At 39.7% G+C, this 18,722-nt stretch overlaps 1 protein-coding gene across 1 annotated transcript; it reads left to right on the top strand.

Moving 5' to 3' along the window:
• Nucleotides 1-8,448: 8,448 nt before the first annotated feature.
• Nucleotides 8,449-13,672, top strand: LOC123258378 (the record flags this gene model as incomplete). The annotated part of the gene is made up of 1 exon (XM_044718247.1): nucleotides 8,449-13,672. A coding segment is annotated over exon 1 (5,224 nt), but the record flags the coding sequence as incomplete, so codon positions are not given.
• Between the last annotated feature and the right edge of the window lie 5,050 nt (nucleotides 13,673-18,722).

Here is an 18,722-nt window from a genome sequence, read left to right as displayed (position 1 = left end):
TCCACGATAATAAGTTCCCTGATTCATAAATGGTTTTCCCTTTTTAAATCGGATGCAAAATATTTCAGTTATTGGCCATAAAGTTCGAGAAAAGCGTTGACCGCACTTTTCCAAGGGGTACTTTCATGATTTGACCCAAAAATGGGGCCAAAATCAAATCTTAGGACTTTTAAGGATCCTCTGACGCAGATCCACGATAATAAGTTCCCTGATTCATAAATGGTATTCCTTTTTTAAATCGGTTGCAAAATATTTCAGTTATTGGCCAAAAAGTGCGAGAATCAAATCAATTCCTTGATTTATAAATGGTATTCCTTTTTTAAATCGGTTGCAAAATATTTCAGTTATTGGCCAAAAAGTGCGAGAAAAGCATTGACCGCATTTTTCCAAGGGGTACTTTCATAATTTGGCCCCAAAAAGAGGCCAAAATTAAATCTTAGGACTTTTAAAGATCCTCTGACGCAGATCCACGAGGATTAGTTCCCTGATTCATAAATGGTCTTCCTCTTTTAAATCGGTTGCAAAATATTTCAGTTATTGGCCAAAAAGTGCCAAAAAAGTGTTGACCCCACTTTTCCAAAGGGTACTTTCATGATTTGACCCAAAAATGTGGCCAAAATCAAATCTTAGGACTTTTAAGGATCCTCTGACGCAGATCCACGATAATAAGTTCCCTGATTCATAAATGGTTTTCCCTTTTTAAATCGGATGCAAAATATTTCAGTTATTGGCCATAAAGTTCGAGAAAAGCGTTGACCGCACTTTTCCAAGGGGTACTTTCATGATTTGACCCAAAAATGGGGCCAAAATCAAATCTTAGGACTTTTAAGGATCCTCTGACGCAGATCCACGATAATAAGTTCCCTGATTCATAAATGGTATTCCTTTTTTAAATCGGTTGCAAAATATTTCAGTTATTGGCCAAAAAGTGCGAGAATCAAATCAATTCCTTGATTTATAAATGGTATTCCTTTTTTAAATCGGTTGCAAAATATTTCAGTTATTGGCCAAAAAGTGCGAGAAAAGCATTGACCGCATTTTTCCAAGGGGTACTTTCATAATTTGGCCCCAAAAAGAGGGCAAAATTAAATCTTAGGACTTTTAAGGATCCTCTGACGCAGATCCACGGGGATTAGTTCCCTGATTCATAAATGGTATTCCTTTTTTAAATCGGATGCAAAATATTTCAGTTTTTGGCCAAAAAGTGCGAAAAAAGCTTTGACCACACCTTTCCAAGGGGTACTTTCATGATTTGGCCCAAAAATGGGGCCCATATTAAATCTTAGGACTTTTAAGGATCCTCTGAAGCAGATCCACGGGGATTACTTCCCTGATTCATAAATGGTATTCCTCTTTTAAATCGGATGCAAAATATTTCAGTTATTGGCCAAAAAGTGCAAGAAAAGTGTTGACCGCACTTTTCAAAGGTCTACTCTAATGATATGATCCAAAAAAAGGCGCAAATATTAAATTTTTGAGACTTTTATGGATCCTCTGACGCAGATCCACGGGGATTAGTTCCCTGATTCATAAATGGTATTCCTTTTTTTAAATCGGATGCAAAATATTTCAGTTTTTGGCCAAAAAGTGCGAGAAAAGCTTTGACCACACCTTTCCAAGGGGTACTTTCATGATTTGGCCCAAAAATGGGGCCCAAATTAAATCTTAGGACTTTTAAGGATCCTCTGAAGCAGATCCACGGGGATTACTTCCCCGATTCATAAATGGTATTCCTCTTTTAAATCGGATGCAAAATATTTCAGTTATTGGCCAAAAAGTGCAAGAAAAGCGTTGACCGCACTTTTCAAAGGTCTACTCTAATGATATGATCCAAAAAAAAGGCGCAAATATTAAATTTTTGAGACTTTTAAGGATCCTCTGACGCAGATCCACGGGGATTAGTTCCCTGATTCATAAATGGTATTCCTTTTTTTAAATCGGATGCAAAATATTTCAGTTTTTGGCCAAAAAGTGCGAGAAAAGCTTTGACCACACCTTTCCAAGGGGTACTTTCATGATTTGGCCCAAAAATGGGGCCCAAATTAAATCTTAGGACTTTTAAGGATCCTCTGAAGCAGATCCACGGGGATTACTTCCCTGATTCATAAATGGTATTCCTCTTTTAAATCGGATGCAAAATATTTCAGTTATTGGCCAAAAAGTGCAAGAAAAGCGTTGACCGCACTTTTCCAAGGTCTACTCCAATGATATGACCCAAAAAAAAGGCGCAAATATTAAATTTTTGAGACTTTTAGGGATCCTTTGACGCAGATCGATGGGGATTAATTCCTTGATGTATAAATGGTATTCCTTTTTTAAATCGGTTGCAAAATATTTCAGTTATTGGCCAAAAAGTCAGAGAAAAGCGTTACCACACCTTTCCAAGGGGTACTTTCATGATTTGGCCCAAAAATGGGGCCAAAATTAAATCTTAGGACTTTTAAGAATCCTCTGAAGCAGGTCCACGGGGATTACTTCCCTGATTCATAAATGGTATTCCTCTTTTAAATCGGATGCAAACTATTTCAGTTATTGGCCAAAAAGTGCAAGAAAAGCGTTGACCGCACTTTTCCAAGGTCTACTTTAATGATAAAAAAAAAGGCGCAAATATTAAATTTTTGAGACTTTTAAGGATTTTTTGACGCAGATCGATGGGGATTAATTTCTTGATTTATAAATGGTATTCCTTTTTTAAATCGGATGCAAAATATTTCAGTTATTGGCCAAAAAGTGCGAGAAAATCATTGACCGCATTTTTCCAAGGAGTACTTTCATGATTTGACCCAAACATGGGGCCAAAATTAAATCTTAGGAGTTTTAAGGATCCTCTGACGCAGATCCACGGGGATTAGTTCCCTGATTCATTAATGGTATTCCTTTTTTTAAATCGGATGCAAAATATTTCAGTTTTTGGCCAAAAAGTGCGAGAAAATCATTGACCACACCTTTCCAAGGGGTACTTTCATGATTTGGCCCCAAAAAGAGGCCAAAATTAAATCTTAGGACTTTTAAAGATCCTCTGACGCAGATCCACGAGGATTAGTTCCCTGATTCATAAATGGTCTTCCTCTTTTAAATCGGATGCAAAATATTTCAGTTATTGGCCAAAAAGTGCAAGAAAAGCGTTGACCCCTTAATATACCACCATAATACCACATATACCACAATAATACCATAAATGGTATTCCTCTTTTAAATCGGATGCAAAATATTTCCGTTATTGGCCAAAAAGTGCAAGAAAAGCATTGACCGCATTTTTCCAAGGAGTACTTTCATGATTTGACCCAAACATGGGGCCAAAATTAAATCTTAGGAGTTTTAAGGATCCTCTGACGCAGATCCACGGGGATTAGTTCCCTGATTCATTAATGGTATTCCTTTTTTTAAATCGGATGCAAAATATTTCAGTTTTTGGCCAAAAAGTGCGAGAAAAGCTTTTACCACACCTTTCCAAAGGGTACTTTCATGATTTGGCCCAAAAATGGGTCCAAAATTATATCTTAGGACTATTAAGAATCCTCTGACGCAGATCGATGGGGATTAATTCCTTGATTTATAAATGGTATTCCATTTTTAAATCGGTTGCAAAATATTTCAGTTATTGGCCAAAAAGTGCGAGAAAAGCATTGACCGCATTCTTCCAAGGAGTACTTTCATGATTTGACCCAAAAATGGAGCCAAAATTAAATCTTAGGACTTTTAAAGATCCTCTGACGCAGATATACGAGGATTAGTTCCCTGATTCATAAATGGTATTCCTGTTTTAAATCGGATGCAAAATATTTCAGTTATTGGCCAAAAAGTGCAGGAAAAGCGTTGACCGCACTTTTCCAAGGTCTACTCTAATGATATGATCCAAAAAAAAGGCGCAAATATTAAATTTTTGAGACTTTTAAGGATCCTCTGACGCAGATCCACGGGGATTAGTTCCCTGATTCATAAATGGTAATCCTTTTTTTAAATCGGATGCAAAATATTTCAGTTATTGGCCAAAAAGTGCGAAAATAGCGTTGACCGCACCTTTCCAAAGGGTACTTTCATGATTTGGCCTAAAAATGGGGCCAAAATTAAATCTTAATACTTTTAAAGATCCTCTGAAGCAGATCCACGGGGATTACTTCCCTGATTCATAAATGGTATTCCTCTTTTAAATCGGATGCAAAATATTTCAGTAATTGGCCAAAAAGTGCAAGAAAAGCGTTGACCGCACTTTTCCAAGGTCTACTCTAATGATATGATCCAAAAAAAAGGCGCAAATATTAAATTTTTGAGACTTTTAAGGATCCTCTGACGCAGATCCACGGGGATTAGTTCCCTGATTCATAAATGGTATTCCTTTTTTTAAATCGGATGCAAAATATTTCAGTTTTTGGCCAAAAAGTGCGAGAAAAGCTTTGACCACACCTTTCCAAGGGGTACTTTCATGATTTGGCCCAAAAATGGGGCCCAAATTAAATCTTAGGACTTTTAAGGATCCTCTGAGGCAGATCCACGGGGATTACTTCCCTGATTCATAAATGGTATTCCTCTTTTAAATCGGATGCAAAATATTTCAGTTATTGGCCAAAAAGTGCAAGAAAAGCGTTGACCGCACTTTTCCAAGGTCTACTCTAATTACATATATGACCCAAAAAAAAGGCGCAAATATTAAATTTTTGAGACTTTTAGGGATCCTTTGACGCAGATCGATGGGGATTAATTCCTTGATGTATAAATGGTATTCCTTTTTTAAATCGGATGCAAAATATTTCAGTTATTGGCCAAAAAGTGCGAGAAAAGCGTTACCACACCTTTCCAAGGGGTGCTTTCATGATTTGGCCCAAAAATGGGGCCAAAATTAAATCTTAGGACTTTTAAGAATCCTCTGAAGCAGGTCCACGGGGATTACTTCCCTGATTCATAAATGGTATTCCTCTTTTAAATCGGATGCAAAATATTTCAGTTTTTGGCCAAAAAGTGCAAGAAAAGCGTTGACCGCACTTTTCCAAGGTCTACTTAAATGATAAAAAAAAAGGCGCAAATTTTAAATTTTTGAAACTTTTAACGATTTTTTGACGCAGATCAATGGGGATTTATTCCTTGATTTATAAATGGTATTCCTTTTTTAAATCGGATGCAAAATATTTCAGTTCATTGACCGCATTTTTCCAAGGAGTACTTTCATGATTTGACCCAAAAATGGGGCCAAAATTAAATCTTAGGAGTTTTAAGGATCCTCTGACGCAGATCCACGGGGATTAGTTCCCTGATTCATTAATGGTATTCCTTTTTTTAAATCGGATGCAAAATATTTCAGTTTTTGGCCAAAAAGTGCAAGAAAAGCGTTGACCGCACTTTTCCAAGGTCTACTCTAATTACATATATGACCCAAAAAAAAGGCGCAAATATTAAATTTTTGAGACTTTTAGGGATCCTTTGACGCAGATCGATGGGGATTAATTCCTTGATGTATAAATGGTATTCCTTTTTTAAATCGGATGCAAAATATTTCAGTTATTGGCCAAAAAGTGCGAGAAAAGCGTTACCACACCTTTCCAAGGGGTGCTTTCATGATTTGGCCCAAAAATGGGGCCAAAATTAAATCTTAGGACTTTTAAGAATCCTCTGAAGCAGGTCCACGGGGATTACTTCCCTGATTCATAAATGGTATTCCTCTTTTAAATCGGATGCAAAATATTTCAGTTTTTGGCCAAAAAGTGCAAGAAAAGCGTTGACCGCACTTTTCCAAGGTCTACTTTAATGATAAAAAAAAAGGCGCAAATATTAAATTTTTGAAACTTTTAACGATTTTTTGACGCAGATCAATGGGGATTTATTCCTTGATTTATAAATGGTATTCCTTTTTTAAATCGGATGCAAAATATTTCAGTTCATTGACCGCATTTTTCCAAGGAGTACTTTCATGATTTGACCCAAAAATGGGGCCAAAATTAAATCTTAGGAGTTTTAAGGATCCTCTGACGCAGATCCACGGGGATTAGTTCCCTGATTCATTAATGGTATTCCTTTTTTTAAATCGGATGCAAAATATTTCAGTTTTTGGCCAAAAAGTGCGAGAAAAGCTTTGACCACACCTTTCCAAAGGGTACTTTCATGATTTGGCCCAAAAATGGGCCCAAAATTATATCTTAGGACTTTTAAAGATCCTCTGACGCAGATATACGAGGATTAGTTCCCTGATTCATAAATGGTCTTCCTCTTTTAAATCGGAAGCAAAATATTTCAGTTATTGGCCAAAAAGTGCAAGAAAAGCGTTGACCGCACTTTTCCAAGGTCTACTCTAATGATATGACCCAAAAAAAAAGGCGCAAATATTAAATTTTTAAGACTTTTAAGGATCCTTTGACGCAGATCGATGGGGATTTATTCCTTGATTTATAAATGGTATTCCTTTTTTAAATCGGATGCAAAATATTTCAGTAATTGGCCAAAAAGTGCGAGAATAGCGTTGACCGCACCTTTCCAAAGGGTACTTTCATGATTTGGCCTAAAAATGGGGCCAAAATTAAATCTTAATACTTTTAAGGATCCTCTGAAGCAGATCCACGGGGATTACTTCCCTGATTCATAAATGGTATTCCTCTTTTAAATCGGATGCAAAATATTTCAGTTATTGGCCAAAAAGTGCAAGAAAAGCGTTGACCGCACTTTTCCAAGGTCTACTCTAATGATATGATCCAAAAAAAAGGCGCAAATATTAAATTTTTGAGACTTTAAAGGATCCTCTGACGCAGATCCACGGGGATTAGTTCCCTGATTCATAAATGGTATTCCTTTTTTTAAATCGGATGCAAAATATTTCAGTTTTTGGCCAAAAAGTGCGAGAATAGCGTTGAACGCAACTTTCCAAAGGGTACTTTCATGATTTGGCCCAAAAATGGGGCCAAAATTAAATCTTAATACTTTTAAGGATCCTCTGAAGCAGATCCACGGGGATTAGTTCCCTGAGTCATAAATGGTATTCCTCTTTTAAATCGGATGCAAAATATTTCAGTTTTTGGCCAAAAAAGTGCGAGAATAGCTTTGACCACACCTTTCCAAAGGGTACTTTCATGATTTGGCCCAAAAATGGGTCCAAGATTAAATCTTAGGACTATTAAGGATCCTCTGACGCAGATCGATGGGGATTAATTCCTTGATTTATAAATGGTATTCCTTTTTTAAATTGGTTGCAAAATATTTCAGTTATTGGCCAAAAAGTGCGAGAAAAGCATTGACCGCATTTTTCCAAGGGGAACTTTCATGATTTGGCCCAAAAATGAGGCCAAAATTAAATCCTTGATTTATAAATGGTATTCCTTTTTTAAATCGGTTGCAAAATATTTCAGTTATTGGCCAAAAAGTGCGAGAATCAAATCAATTCCTTGATTTATAAATGGTATTCCTTTTTTAAATCGGTTGCAAAATATTTCAGTTATTGGCCAAAAAGTGCGAGAAAAGCATTGACCGCATTTTTCCAAGGGATTTGGCCCAAAAATGAGGCCAAAATTAAATCTTAGGACTTTTAAAGATAATCTGACGCAGATCCACGAGGATTAGTTCCCTGATTCATAAATGGTCTTCCTCTTTTAAATCGGATGCAAAATATTTCAGTTATTGGCCAAAAAGTGCAAGAAAAGCGTTGACCCCACTTTTCCAAGGTCTACTCCAATGATATGACCCAAAAAAAAGGCGCAAATATTAAATTTTTGAGACTTTTAAGGATCCTTTGACGCAGATCGATGGGGATTAATTCTTTGATTTATAAATGATATTCCTTTTTTAAATCGGATGCAAAATATTTCAGTTTTTGGCCAAAAAAGTGCGAGAATAGCTTTGACCACACCTTTCCAAAGGGTACTTTCATGATTTGGCCCAAAAATGGGTCCAAAATTAAATCTTAGGACTATTAAGGATCCTCTGACGCAGATCGATGGGGATTAACTCCTTGATTTATAAATGGTATTCCTTTTTTAAATTGGTTGCAAAATATTTTAGTTATTGGCCAAAAAGTGCGAGAAAAGCATTGACCGCATTTTTCCAAAGGGTACTTTCATGATTTGGCCCAAATGGTTCTGTTGAGGAACGGAATGCATTTGGGCAACTTTGTATCTATTCATGTTGCTGAGATTTAGGCAACATGAATCTTAATTCCCCTTAATCATATTGTAAGAAGTTCTATATACAAATAACCATGGCAACGCTGATCGACGTGCCGCCATTTTCTTATATACTTAATAATTTCCCTTTCTCACACATGTAAATCTATGTATGTATACCTAAGGCATCATTGCGCTGCGTCGCATTTACTTTATTCAGTTATTTCTTAACCGTCAATCAATAAACACCACAAAATTCATATACAGTCCACTGAGAAGCAGTTTCATTTCTGACCATAGTAAAGCTTTTGGTCCTTCGAGCCGGATTGACTGGAGAAATAATTCACCACTACACGGAGTATTGCCTTAAATGGAGGAATACAAGTTGCTGGTTGTAGGCCGCCGCAGACTGAAGGGTACGATCACGAGGATCGTGTCCTTAGCTGAGCGTTTACCTGCAACACAAACGAAGGATGGAATCGATGTCTTGTTGGATCGACTGGATTTGGCATGGAGCGAATTCGAGAAGATTGGCGACAAGATATCGCTTCACGATGCGGTCGATGGGTACGTAGATCCAGCCGACGACTACGAGGAGTACGAAGGAAGGTACCTGAGGGCAAGGGAGTTACTTGTCTCAGGAAAGCGCTCACTGGAGCCACAAACAAGCACTCAAAGCAATGAGTCAATGCCGGGTAATGGAGATGCACTTTTCCGGTTACTACAACAACAACAACAACAGATGCTAGAACGAATGGCTGTTTCTGAAGCAGCAAGTACACCTATTTCACAAGATGACGCAATGAACGCGGTAGCAACGCATAATGAACTACCGAAAATTCAAATCAAACGTTTTTCGGGAGACTACAAGGAATGGCCGGCATTTTGGGATATCTATAAAAGCACTATCCATAAGAAGCGACAACTATCAGATAAACAGAAGTTTCACTATTTGAAATCACTATTGACCGATGAAGCAGCGAATCTAATTGCACATTTGCCAATTACTGACAGCGCATATGAAACAGCTGTGTCGCGTTTGAACGAGAGGTACGACAGACCACGCCATATTGTGTTTTCATTATTGGAACAGTTCACAAAGCTACCAGAAACAACAAAGATTGATGTATCAGTGCTAAGGAAAGTGACTGATGGAGCAAACGAAATAGTTCGTGCATTGGACGCAATTGGAGAAAACACACGTGATTGCTGGATCATTTTTCTAATTTTGCAAAAAATGGATGCAGAAACACGTCGCAAATGGATCGAGGACAGCCGCGATTTAAACTCACCAACAACCAAGGATTTGTTCAAGTTCCTGGATACACGCTGTGAGGAGTTTGAACTCAGTCAACGACAAAGCATCGGGGATGGCAAGATCAAGCAAGTTGAAAAGGCGAGAAAACCTATGCATATTATGATGGCTGTCGAGAGAAGCAATGGCGTCAAGGGCAACATGAACGGACCCGATCTGATTGGATCTGCGGATTTTCTGGCGCTAAGTTGTGAACAACGAAGAGCAACGGCAAAAGAGAAATCGGTATGTTTCAACTGTTTGAAGCCTGGACACTTTACCAGGCAGTGTGAATCCAAATTCAACTGTAGGATATGCCACGCTCGGCATCATACCTTATTGCATGTACAACCGGCTGCAAATGCGCAAGGCTTTGCAGCAACCACGATCAGTTCGCAGGATACGGCACAGACCGTGTCAACAGGAAGGGAGGACCAGCATAATCAGGATGCTCCTCACACTACATCGGTGACAGTGAGTCACATCGCCCGAGCATACGGCTCACAATCGGCTGCAGACGCGCAAGGCTCTGTAGCAATTCCAAACAATTATGGGCGTCGCCAAAGCACGCTGCCGACTGCATTGGTATATGTCCAAAACGCAAATGGGATATATACAAGCTGCCGGCTACTATTCGACAGTGGATCTGAATTGTCATACATTTCGGAACGTTGCATCAACGCACTTGGGCTAGCACGTTCATCATCACGAATCCTAGTGTCAGGAATTTCTGCCATCAAGGCTGAGGCAACCAGAGGGGTCACTCAGCTGCATCTCAAATCTAGAGTTTCGGACAACACTCTAAAGATTACCGCACACGTTCTAAGTAAGATCACATCTTCGCTGCAGAGACACAATGTAGATCCATCATCGCTCAATGTGTTCAATGGATTCCTGATGGCGGATACCAACTTCGCATCAGTGGCCCCGATAGACATTTTATTGGGGAGCGACTACGTTTGGGCCACCTTAACCGGCCAAAAGATGCACGACAACATGGGCAATCTTATTGCCATTTCTTCAATATTTGGATGGGTCATCACATCGGTTGGAGTTAATCAGTCTCCAACAACTACAACTCTATTCTCCACATGCAACATTGACACTACCCTACAACGATTTTGGGAGATAGAAGAAGTAAGCTGCTACGCACACAAGGATCCCGACGAAGACAAGGTGGAAAAACATTTCCTAGAAACTCACAAAAGGGATGACGCTGGAAGGTATATAGTTGAGCTACCTTTCAAAATAGCAAACCCGAAATTTGCAGACACGTTCCAGGGAGCGCGATCCCGCTTCATGGCTGTAGAAAGACGACTACAGCGCAATCAGGATTTACGAGAAAAGTACATCAAGTTTATGCAGGAATACATCAGTCTTGGCCATATGCACGAAATCAGAACACCAAGCTTCGATTCAGGCAATTTCTTCTATTTGCCGCATCATCCTATAGTTGGGCGAAAACTTAGGATCGTATGCGACGGGTCATTTAAGGACGCTAACGGAGTTGCACTAAATGACGTATTACACATTGGGCCTAGTATTCAACGCAATCTCTTTTCCGTATGCCTACGCTTCAGAATGTATAGATACGTATTCTCCGCAGATATCGTTAAAATGTTTCGCCAAATTTGGGTAAGCCCCGATCATCAAAACTATCAACGCATTGTTTGGCGAGAGCATCCATCAGCGCCTCTTAAGCACTATCAATTAGACACTGTAACTTATGGAACCGCTTGTGCACCATACCTGGCTGTACGAGTGTTAGAACAACTGGCATATGACCACAAGGAGCAATATCCTACTGCATCGAAAATCCTTTTGGAGGATTTCTACGTAGACGATGTACTTACTGGATCGAACAACGAGAATGAGCTAATAGCTATTAGGAATGAGTTATTAGAACTCATGTCACACGCCAAATTGGAACTCGACAAGTGGGTGTCCAATTCATCACGCATCTGCAGACGCGAATCCAGCACCGAACGAGAAGAAGAAGCAGTAAAGGTACTTGGAATTTACTGGAATTCAATCGACGATCAGCTGATGTACAAGACATGCTTGACATCAAATCCGAATTGTACTAAAAGGCAAATCCTATCAGATGTTGCGCGTATCTTTGACCCTCTTGGCTTATTATCGCCGATTGTGGTTCAATTTAAAATCATGTTTCAACAGTTATGGCTATTGGACCTGGGCTGGGACACGAAGCTTCCACCAAACATTGCCGAACCATGGCTCAAGTGCAGAGCAGATCTCGACACGCTAAAAAGGCTGACAGTACCACGATTTGTTCCCAACAGGGAGGACTCGATTGAACTACACGCCTTTTCCGACGCATCAACCAAGGCATATGCTGCTGCTGTTTACTGTAGGTTTCGACATGAAGACGGAACATATTCGGTTTCATTGGTGGCTGCCAAAACTAGGGTAGCACCACTGAAACAACAATCACTACCACGGCTGGAGCTTTGTGGAGCATTGCTGCTAAGTCGCCTGGTACGATCACTCAAGGATGGTTTACGACACAAGGATATACAAGTTTACGCATGGTGTGATTCAACAATTGTATTAGCCTGGTTATCATACCCATCATCGAAGATGAAAACATTTGTCGCAAATCGCACATCGGAAATTCTTGAAACATTGCCACGACACGCCTGGCATCACGTAAGCTCAAAGGAAAACCCCGCAGATTGTGCATCGAGGGGAATGATGGCTACACAGCTCATGGAATTTCACCTCTGGTGGAACGGACCAACTTGGCTACACGATGAAGATGAGTATACAGTCAAAATGCAAAACTCAGAACTCTCTTTGAATATTTCAGAAACACATGCACAGGACGAATTGAGGACAACAGCCATGCTCACTCTGAAGGAGATGGACAATTCATTATCAGAATTTGACGAACTAGTCCACCGCGCCTCATCCTGGCGAAAGCTGGTACATACCGTGGGCTATGTTTTACGTTTTATTCAAAGACTGAAAGAACCACGAAAACGAGTCGAATCCATAATACTGTCTTTTGAAGAAATCAAGGCAGCACAAGTAGTATGCCTGCGGAACGCACAGGCGTGCTTTGGAGATGACAGAAGGCTTCTAGAAAAGGATCAACCACTGCGAAACAGGTCGCAGTTATTCAAGCTAGCCCCATACATTGGACAGGATGGTCTGCTACGAGTTGGAGGCCGTTTGAGGCAATCTCAATTACCAGAAGAAGTCAAACACCCGATATTACTTCCTAAGACACACCACATTACGAAGCTAATCCTGGAACACGAGCACTGGGTAAACTTACACCCAGGCACATCTGCACTGTTTGTAATAGTTCGCCAACGATATTGGATAATTGGAGCACGCAACCTGATAAGAAAGGTCACCCACAACTGTATCAGATGCTTTCGTCAAAGACACCATACTACGCATCAACTCATGTCCGACTTGCCAAGTATCAGAATCACACAATCACTTCCCTTTGTCAATTCTGGATGTGATTACGCTGGACCAATTACTCTCAAGGATCGAAAGGGTCGCAACGCTAAGAAGTCAAAAGGATACATATGCCTCTTCGTGTGCCTCGTCACCTCGGCACTACACCTGGAACTAGCCACTGATCTCAGCACGGAGACATTTCTGGCAGCTCTGAGAAGATTCATGTCGCTCCGAGGAAAATGTGCACAAATCTACAGTGATAATGGCAGGAATTTTGTCGGAGCAAGGCGAGCATTGGACGAGATGCAACAACTCCTGGCATCTTCACAGCATAAGGATCGAGTCTCGCAGACATTGGCAGATGAAGGCATTAAATGGGTCTTCATTCCACCGTACGCACCTCACTGGGGAGGAAAGTGGGAGTCTTCCGTAAGATCAGTCAAGCTTCACCTGCGCCGCGTCATTGGCAACACTATCCTAACGTTTGAACAGATGCACACCCTATTAGCACAAATAAGTGCAGTGGTAAACTCAAGACCACTGTACTATACACCGGACACCGACGTCACATATCTGTCTCCAGCACACCTGTTGATAGGCAGATCATTCACAACAATTCCCGAAGGCGACATGAGCCACATACAGGAAAATCGACTGGACTACTGGCAGGGAGTTCAAGCACTATACCAAGGATTCTGGAAGCGCTGGCACCAGGAATACCTAACTACGCTACAGCATCGCCCCAAGTGGGGAACCCCGCAACCCAATGTGGAATTGGGATCAGTTGTTCTCATCAAGGATTCGAATACTCCTCCAGCAGCCTGGCCACTTGCAAGGGTCATCTCAACTCACACAGGAACAGATGGTAGAGTTCGTGCTGTCAAATTGAAAACTGCTTCAGGAGAATCAACTCGCCCTATAACCAAGATCGCAGTTTTACCAAATTCAGAAACGATGTTTCAGGGCGGGCCGGGATGTTGAGGAACGGAATGCATTTGGGCAACTTTGTATCTATTCATGTTGCTGAGATTTAGGCAACATGAATCTTAATTCCCCTTAATCATATTGTAAGAAGTTCTATATACAAATAACCATGGCAACGCTGATCGACGTGCCGCCATTTTCTTATATACTTAATAATTTCCCTTTCTCACACATGTAAATCTATGTATGTATACCTAAGGCATCATTGCGCTGCGTCGCATTTACTTTATTCAGTTATTTCTTAACCGTCAATCAATAAACACCACAAAATTCATATACAGTCCACTGAGAAGCAGTTTCATTTCTGACCAGGTTCCAAAATTAAATCTTAGGACTATTAAGGATCCTCTGACGCAGATCGATGGGGATTAATTCTTTCATTTATAAATGGTATTCCTTTTTTAAATCGGTTGCAAAATATTTCAGTTATTGGCCAAAAAGTGCAAGAAAAGCATTGACCGCATTTTTCCAAGGGGTACTTTCATGATTTGGCCCAAAAATGAGGCCAAAATTAAATCTTAGGACTTTTAAGGATCCTCTGACGCAGATCCACAGGGATAAGTTCCCTGATTCATAAATGGTATTCCTTTTTTAAATCGGTGCAAAATATTTCAGTTATTGGCCAAAAAGTGCGAGAAAAGCGTTGACCACACCTTTCCAAAGGGAACTTTCATGATTTGGCCCAAAAATGGTTCCAAAATTAAATCTTAGGACTATTAAGGATTCTCTGACGCAGATCGATGGGGATTAATTCCTTGATTTATAAATGGTATTCCTTTTTTAAATCGGTTGCAAAATATTTCAGTTATTGGCCAAAAAGTGCAAGAAAAGCATTGACCGCATTTTTCCAAGGGGTACTTTCATGATTTGGCCCAAAAATGAGGCCAAAATTATATCTTAGGAGTTTTAAGGATCCTCTGACGCAGATCCGCGGGGATTAGTTCCCTGATTCATAAATGGTATTCCTTTTTTAAATCGGATGCAAAATATTTCAGTTATTGGCCAAAAAGTGCGAGAAAAGCGTTGACCGCACTTTTCCAAGGGGTACTTTCATGATTTGACCCAAAAATGGGGCCAAAATGAAATCTTAGGACTTTTAAGGATCCTCTGACGCAGATCCGCGGGGATTAGTTCCCTGATTCATAAATGGTATTCCTTTTTTAAATCGGATGCAAAATATTTCAGTTATTGGCCAAAAAGTGCACTTTTCCAAGGGGTACTTTCATGATTTGACCCAAAAATGGGGCCAAAATGAAATCTTAGGACTTTTAAGGATCCTCTGACGCAGATCCACGACTATAAGTTCCCTGATTCATAAATGGTATTCCTCTTTTAAATCGGATGCAAAATATTTTAGTTATTGGCCAAAAAGTGCAAGAAAAGCGTTGACCGCACTTTTCCAATGTCATACTCTCATAATATGACCCAACAAAAGGCGCAAATATTAAATTTTTGAGACTTTTAAAGATCCTTTGACGCAGATCGATGGGGCTTAGTTCCCTGATTCATAAATGGTATTCCCCTTTTAAATCGGATGCAAAATATTTCAGTTATTGGCCATAAAGTGCGAGAAAAGCGTTGACCGCACTTTTCCAAGGTGTACTCTTATGATATGACCCAAAAAAAAGGCGCAAATATTAAATTTTTGAGATTTTTAAGGATCCTTTGACGCAGATCGATGGAGATTAGTTCCCTGATTTATAATTGGTATTCGTTTTTTGAATCGGATGCAAACTATTTCAGTAATTGGCCAAAAAGTGGGAGAAAAGCGTTAGCCGCACCTTTCCAAAGGGTACTTTCATGATCTGGCCCAAAAATGGGTCCAAAATTAAATCTTCGGACTATTAAGGATCCTCGGACGCAGATCGATGGGGCATAGTTCCCTGATTCATAAATGGTATTCCCCTTTTAAATCGGATGCAAAATATTTCAGTTATTGGCCATAAAGTGCAAGAAAAGCGTTGACCGCACTTTTCCAAGGTGTACTTTCATGATATGACCCAAAAAAAAAGGCGCAAATATTAAATTTTTGAGACTTTTAAGGATCCGTTGACGCAGATCGATGGGGATTAGTTCCCTGATTTATAATTGGTATTCGTTTTTTGAATCGGATGCAAACTATTTCAGTAAATGGCCAAAAAGTGGGAGAAAAGCGTTGACCGCACCTTTCATGATTTGGCCCAAAAATGGGTCCAACATTAAATCTTAGGACTATTAAGGATCCTCTGACGCAGATCCGCGGGGATTAGTTCCCTGATTCATAAATGGTATTCCTTTTTTAAATCGGATGCAAAATATTTCAGTTATTGGCCAAAAAGTGCGAGAAAAGCGTTGACCGCACTTTTCCAAGGGGTACTTTCATGATTTGACCCAAAAATGGGGCCAAAATAAAATCTAAGGACTTTTAAGGATCCTCTGACGCAGATCCGCGGGGATTAGTTCCCTGATTCATAAATGGTATTCCTTTTTTAAATCGGATGCAAAATATTTCAGTTATTGGCCATAAAGTGCGAGAAAAGCGTTGACCGCACTTTTCCAAGGTGTACTCTCATGATATGACCCAAAAAGAAGGCGCAAATATTAAATTTTTGAGACATTTAAGGATCCGTTGACGCAGATCGATGGGGATTAGTTCCCTGATTTATAATTGGTATTCGTTTTTTGAATCCGATGCAAACTATTTCAGTAATTGGCCAAAAAGTGGGAGAAAAGCGTTGACCGCACTTTCCAAAGGGTACTTTCATGATCTGGCCCAAAAATGGGTCCAAAATTAAATCTTAGGACTATTAAGGATCCTCTGACGCAGATCCGCGGGGATAAGTTCCCTGATTCATAAATGGTATTCCTTTTTTAAATCGGATGCAAAATATTTCAGTTATTGGCCAAAAAGTGCGAGAAAAGCGTTGACCGCACTTTTCCAAGGGGTACTTTCATGATTTGACCCAAAAATGGGGCCAAAATGAAATCTTAGGACTTTTAAGGACCCTCTGACGCAGATCCACGATTATACGTTCCCTGATTCATAAATGGTATTCCTCTTTTAAATCGGATGCAAAATATTTTAGTTATTGGCCAAAAAGTGCAAGAAAAGCGTTAGCCGCACCTTTCCAAAGGGTACTTTCATGATCTGGCCCAAAAATGGGTCCAAAATTAAATCTTCGGACTTTTAAGGATCCTCTGACGCAGATCCACGACTATAAGTTCCCTGATTCATAAATGGTATTCCTCTTTTAAATCGGATGCAAAATATTTTAGTTATTGGCCAAAAAGTGCAAGAAAAGCGTTGACCGCACTTTTCCAAGGGGTACTTTCATGATTTGACCCAAAAATGGGGCCAAAATGAAATCTTAGGACTTTTAAGGATCCTCTGACGCAGATCCGCGGGGATTAGTTCCCTGATTCATAAATGGTATTCCTTTTTTAAATCGGATGCAAAATATTTCAGTTATTGGCCAAAAAGTGCGAGAAAAGCGTTGACCGCACTTTTCCAAGGGGTACTTTCATGATTTGACCCAAAAATGGGGCCAAAATGAAATCTTAGGACTTTTAAGGATCCTCTGACGCAGATCCGCGGGGATTAGTTCCCTGATTCATAAATGGTATTCCTTTTTTAAATCGGATGCAAAATATTTCAGTTATTGGCCAAAAAGTGCACTTTTCCAAGGGGTACTTTCATGATTTGACCCAAAAATGGGGCCAAAATGAAATCTTAGGACTTTTAAGGATCCTCTGACGCAGATCCACGACTATAAGTTCCCTGATTCATAAATGGTATTCCTCTTTTAAATCGGATGCAAAATATTTTAGTTATTGGCCAAAAAGTGCAAGAAAAGCGTTGACCGCACTTTTCCAATGTCATACTCTCATAATATGACCCAACAAAAGGCGCAAATATTAAATTTTTGAGACTTTTAAAGATCCTTTAACGCAGATCGATGGGGCTTAGTTCCCTGATTCATAAATGGTATTCCCCTTTTAAATCGGATGCAAAATATTTCAGTTATTGGCCATAAAGTGCGAGAAAAGCGTTGACCGCACTTTTCCAAGGTGTACTCTCATGATATGACCCAAAAAAAAGGCGCAAATATTAAATTTTTGAGATTTTTAAGGATCCTTTGACGCAGATCGATGGAGATTAGTTCCCTGATTTATAATTGGTATTCGTTTTTTGAATCGGATGCAAACTATTTCAGTAATTGGCCAAAAAGTGGGAGAAAAGCGTTAGCCGCACCTTTCCAAAGGGTACTTTCATGATCTGGCCCAAAAATGGGTCCAAAATTAAATCTTCGGACTATTAAGGATCCTCGGACGCAGATCGATGGGGCATAGTTCCCTGATTCATAAATGGTATTCCCCTTTTAAATCGGATGCAAAATATTTCAGTTATTGGCCATAAAGTGCAAGAAAAGCGTTGACCGCACTTTTCCAAGGTGTACTTTCATGATATGACCCAAAAAAAAAGGCGCAAATATTAAATTTTTGAGACTTTTAAGGATCCGTTGACGCAGATCGATGGGGATTAGTTCCCTGATTTATAATTGGTATTCGTTTTTTGAATCGGATGCAAACTATTTCAGTAAATGGCCAAAAAGTGGGAGAAAAGCGTTGACCGCACCTTTCATGATTTGGCCCAAAAATGGGTCCAACATTAAATCTTAGGACTATTAAGGATCCTCTGACGCAGATCCGCGGGGATTAGTTCCCTGATTCATAAATGGTATTCCTTTTTTAAATCGGATGCAAAATATTTCAGTTATTGGCCAAAAAGTGCGAGAAAAGCGTTGACCGCACTTTTCCAAGGGGTACTTTCATGATTTGACCCAAAAATGGGGCCAAAATAAAATCTAAGGACTTTTAAGGATCCTCTGACGCAGATCCGCGGGGATTAGTTCCCTGATTCATAAATGGTATTCCTTTTTTAAATCGGATGC

The sequence above is a fragment of the Drosophila ananassae genome, unplaced genomic scaffold, assembly GCF_017639315.1.
Source record: "Drosophila ananassae strain 14024-0371.13 unplaced genomic scaffold, ASM1763931v2 tig00000213, whole genome shotgun sequence".
Taxonomy (NCBI): domain Eukaryota; kingdom Metazoa; phylum Arthropoda; class Insecta; order Diptera; family Drosophilidae; genus Drosophila; species Drosophila ananassae.
Note: the sequence above shows the minus strand (reverse complement) of the source record. Positions and strands in the feature narration are given on the sequence as shown.